The sequence below is a fragment of the Gekko japonicus genome, unplaced genomic scaffold (genome assembly GCF_001447785.1).
Source record: "Gekko japonicus isolate JY-2015 unplaced genomic scaffold, Gekko_japonicus_V1.1 scaffold170, whole genome shotgun sequence".
Classification (NCBI taxonomy): Eukaryota; Metazoa; Chordata; class Lepidosauria; order Squamata; family Gekkonidae; genus Gekko; species Gekko japonicus.
This window is the reverse complement of record NW_015160212.1, coordinates 302,415-306,720: the sequence shown is the minus strand read 5'-3', so window position 1 is coordinate 306,720 and position 4,306 is coordinate 302,415. Positions and strand designations below refer to the sequence as shown.

The window sequence follows — 4,306 nt, the reverse complement described above, 5'->3', positions numbered from 1 at the left end:
CCAACTTCCTTGGTAGATAACTTGGATTGGGTCTCCAGGAATTTCCTGGAGAAGTTGGCATAACACTATAGCGTTCCGAGTGCGCTTCAAAGTGCTGGTTATGACCTTTAAAGCCCTATATGGCCAGGGACCAGCCTACCTGAGGGACCGCCTTTCCCCACATATGCCCCCAAGAGCACTACGGTCCGGGACTCGGAACCTGCTGGATGTGCCGGGTCCTCGGGTTGTTAAACTGGTGACGACCAGGAACAGGGCATTTTCGGTGGCGGCTCCTATCTGGTGGAACGAGCTCCCAGAGGAGATCAGGGCTCTGCGGGACCTAGCACAGTTCCGCAGAGCCTGCAAGACGGAGCTCTTCCGCCAGGCTTTTGAATAGGAGCCGCCGCCACCACCACTAGTGTACCACCACCACACTAGTTTACCATCTGAGCCCCATATATGGACATCTGGATAGGGGTATGTACCATCAATGCCCCATAATTGCTGCATTATGGTTGAGAACGGGACGTCCAGGGGGGGCGGCCATCTTGTTTCTAGAAATTGTAATTTGGAAATTGGAAATTAGCTGAAAGGAGCACCAAAATTGTTTTAATGGTGGTGTATTTTTAATATTTTGTACTGTTTTACTGTTTTATTTGGCGATGCGCCCTGTTAGCCGCCCTGAGCCTCCGGGGAGGGTGGGATAGAAATGTGAAAAATAAAATAAATAAATAAATAAAAGTTGTGAGGGAGCGATTTGGCTGCTGCATCAATTAGTTTGCTCTGGAGCCCTCCTTCCTGAGCTGAGACAAAAATGTGTGAGCCGGAGGCTAAAAAACTGTGAGCTAGTTCAGCTAAGACTGTCATTGCCACACACTGGAAAACGACAATGGCACCCACACTTTCACAATGGCATAATAAGTTGTGGGATTTATATATCATGGCTAGGGTTGCCAGTCTCCAGGTGGGGCCTGGGGATCTCCCGCTTTTACAACTGTTCCCCAGCCGACAGAGATCACCTCCCCTGGAGAAAATGACTGCTTTGAAGGGTGGACTCTATGGCATTGTACTATGCTGAGGCCCCTCCCCTCCTCAAACCACACCCTCTCCTGGCTCCACCCCCAAAGTCTCCAGGTGTTTTCCAACCCAGACTTGGCAATCCTAATCATAGCTAAACTCTCGGACAATCTTACATGTTTTGATAAGATTTTGTTGTAATCTGGTTTCCTATCTTAGAATACCTCTCTAAACAGCAAAACATTCCTAAAGTAATTGACGACCTCTGGTTATAGTACTGCTTCTACTATATTGCAATTAACTTTTATTGTCAGCAACTGCTTATAATAAGCTTTTGATATACCTATAGATGGTATCTTGAATCTCCTGTTTCCTTATTATTGATGTTATTATTACTGTTCTCAAAGAGCCAGTTTGGTGTAGTGGTTAAGTGCGCGGACTCTAATCTGGGTGAACTGGGTTTGATTCCCCACCCCTCGAAAGAGCTCTCTCAGCCTCACCTACCTCACAGGGTGTCTGTTGTGGGGAAGGGAAGGGAAAGGAGTTTGTAAGCCGCTCTGAGACACCTTTGGGTAGTGAAGGGCGGGGTATAAATCCAATCTCTTCTTCTTCTTCATGGTCTATATCTAGGTGATTTGATAATAGTTCCATGTATCTTATGCACTATTTGGTATTAGCTTGTATATTTACGTACCTGCAATATTGTTGTTACTTCTGCAAACTCAATAAAATTTACTGTATATAAAAAAACAAACAAACTGTGAGCTAGCTCACACTAACTCAGCTTAGAGGAAACACTGCTTCTAGTCAGGTGAGGTTCTTGGACTTTGCAAAATGGCTTCTGTGATCTTCCGAGCCGGCCTTCCCTGTTCTGAATTTATCCTGCCTGGAGCCCTGCTTGTTTTGGGACTGGAAGCCTCCAGACCGCCAACAACAGGCCTAAACTTCTGTGTTCCTTGAGGGGGTCTCCTCTTTTCCCATTCTGCAGTGAGTGAGGGAAAGCCTCTCACTCCGCCATCGCTCCGGACACCATCACGGAGTGGAGAGCCGACGCCTTCTGTATGGCAGATATCGGCCTCGGGATTGCCCAACCGGCCGCCTTCCGGGTCTTCCAGCCATTCTTTGTGGACCTGGCGCTGCCCTATTCTGTGGTCCGTGGGGAGACCTTTGAACTCAAGGCCACGGTCTTCAACTACCTGAAGGACTGCATCCAGGTGAGTGACCCCCATGTTGGGTAGAGGAGAGGACGGCTGCCCATTCGGAAGGAGCTCACGGAGTGGAGGAAGCGCTGTGAGCACCCCCTTGAAATGTTTTTGGGACTGTAGCAAATCAATCGATCCTATGCTAGTGTCGGGGTCCTTAGTCAGGTTACTCAACACAGGGCTTCATGAGAAGATAACTGTTTATTGGTAAATCCAGTACTATAGACACGTGTACAGCTTGTGTCAGGAATGGCCACCAATACTAGGGCCTCTGACTTATACTAGAATCAAACATCCCCCCGGTAAGCATGAGCCAATGGATACATCTCATGCAAGCAGGCAAAACAAGCAGGCAAAGCAAAAGCCGTTAACTTTCCCAGCCGAAAAAAACTGCAGCTGGAACATCTACAAGGTCAAGCATAAGACAGCAAACAGTTGGTGAGCCAGGGAGAGCTGAGACAGAAAATGGGAGGGCACCCCTCCACATTCCAGACCTATGACAGGGCTACCTGACAGCTAGTCTGCTCTGTGGCTGAGCTCTCACCTCCCCCCTTGAGGAAGGCCCCCGGTGGCGAGTGCCTGAGACAGGACGATCCCCCTCAATCGCTCGATTGTCGGGGTCCTCTTTCCCAGCCGGGAGCAGGCTGAGGGAGGTGAAGAGGAGGCCGAGGAGCAAGCCAGGAAGGGACCCACCCAAGTGCCGCCTCCCTCCCCTCGCTGCCAGGGAAGGCAAGGGCTGGAGGGGGGAACAGGAGGTGGCAGTGTGGCAGAGTCCCACATTCGGTTGGGTGATCTGCGCCAGCAAGTGAGACGTCAACCAGAGAGCAGGAGGCATCCCCACTACCCCGTGAGCCTCTCTGGATTGCCTCTCCCTCTTACACCCCAGCACGTGTCTCCATGGAGGAGGGGGGCAGCTCTGGGGGTGGAGGGCAGGGCAAAGGAAGCTCCCCCCTATGGCTCTTCCCAGGGGTCCTTTCATAGAAAAAAAGGTGCAGGAGCTCATTAGCATAACTTATTTGCATATGCCGGACGTGTGTCAGAAGGCGACACCCACTGCTCAGGCTCCACTGGACTGTTTTGGATTGCTAGCTATTGGGGGGGGATGCAGATCTGCTCTTGCAGATCCCCCATGGCCCACCCACCCCAATCAAGCCACCGCCGCTGCCACTACCCCACATGTGCCAGGAAAGGTGGGTGGCGGAGCTCTGGAGGCCTTCCCTGGGCTCTGCACCTCACCGCGAGGGGGGGGGGAGGCTCTGCAACTTACCTGGCTTTTTCTTGCTCCTCATGGCCCAGGGCTGTGTCAGAATCCACAGCCAACAATGAAGTACACGCATTCAGGAACGGTTATACTTTTATTGCAGAGCTATAGACGTAGTAACAGGCACTGTTAAGAATGGCGGTGGCCCCATGGGCATAATAGGATATAGGGTATTCGTATGCACCCCCACACACAGCACAGGCCAATTAGGCACCCCTCCCGCGTGCGGGATAAGGTTTAGAACGAACACTCTCCCACGACACCTAGGGAAATCCCAGACACTACAACACCCTCCTGCACATCTGTATAGATAAGCATTTCGGTGCACAGCAGAGAAAGCACAGAAAGGAATGCAGTAGCAATTAACCTGAAAGGAAAGCACTAGCAATTAACCAGATACAGATCAAACTTCCCAACCTTCATGGCAGCATAGCTGACAGGCTGCTGGGAGTAGGGGGTGGGGCTTGTTGCATGTGCCCACCCCCTGGGCTCTTTACTGCCGGGGCTCTGCTCCTGTGCGCTCCTGCAGGAAATGACCCCTGGCTGTTCCACAGGAAGCAGAAGGTGCTCCCCTCCCCCTTCCTCTCCAGAGACAAGTCAGGCCCCAGCGAGCCACAGAGAGGGGTCAGAAGTACGGCTGAAGGCCCTTCCAGACCAAAGGCTCTAGGGGAGGTTGTGTCAGCATGCCAGGCCACCCTGTGAGGGGCACCAGCTGGGCTGCCCTGGGAAGACATTCCAAACCCCGTGAATGATGGGCGTTGGTAGACCCACCCTCCGAGCCTTTGGGGGACGTCCTGTCTGTGCCGTGGGTGTCATTCCCCGCCGGGCCTCCCCGGCCTCTTTCTCT

General features: G+C 52.1%; 1 protein-coding gene across 1 annotated transcript in view; it reads left to right on the top strand.

Moving 5' to 3' along the window:
- The window catches only part of LOC107109242 (alpha-2-macroglobulin-like protein 1), a 130,462-nt gene that overhangs the window by 81,179 nt on the left and 44,977 nt on the right, over positions 1 to 4,306 (top strand). Inside the window, 1 exon segment of the mRNA XM_015409819.1 lies at positions 1,985 to 2,210. Within this exon segment, the coding sequence (XP_015265305.1) occupies positions 1,985 to 2,210 (226 nt within the window).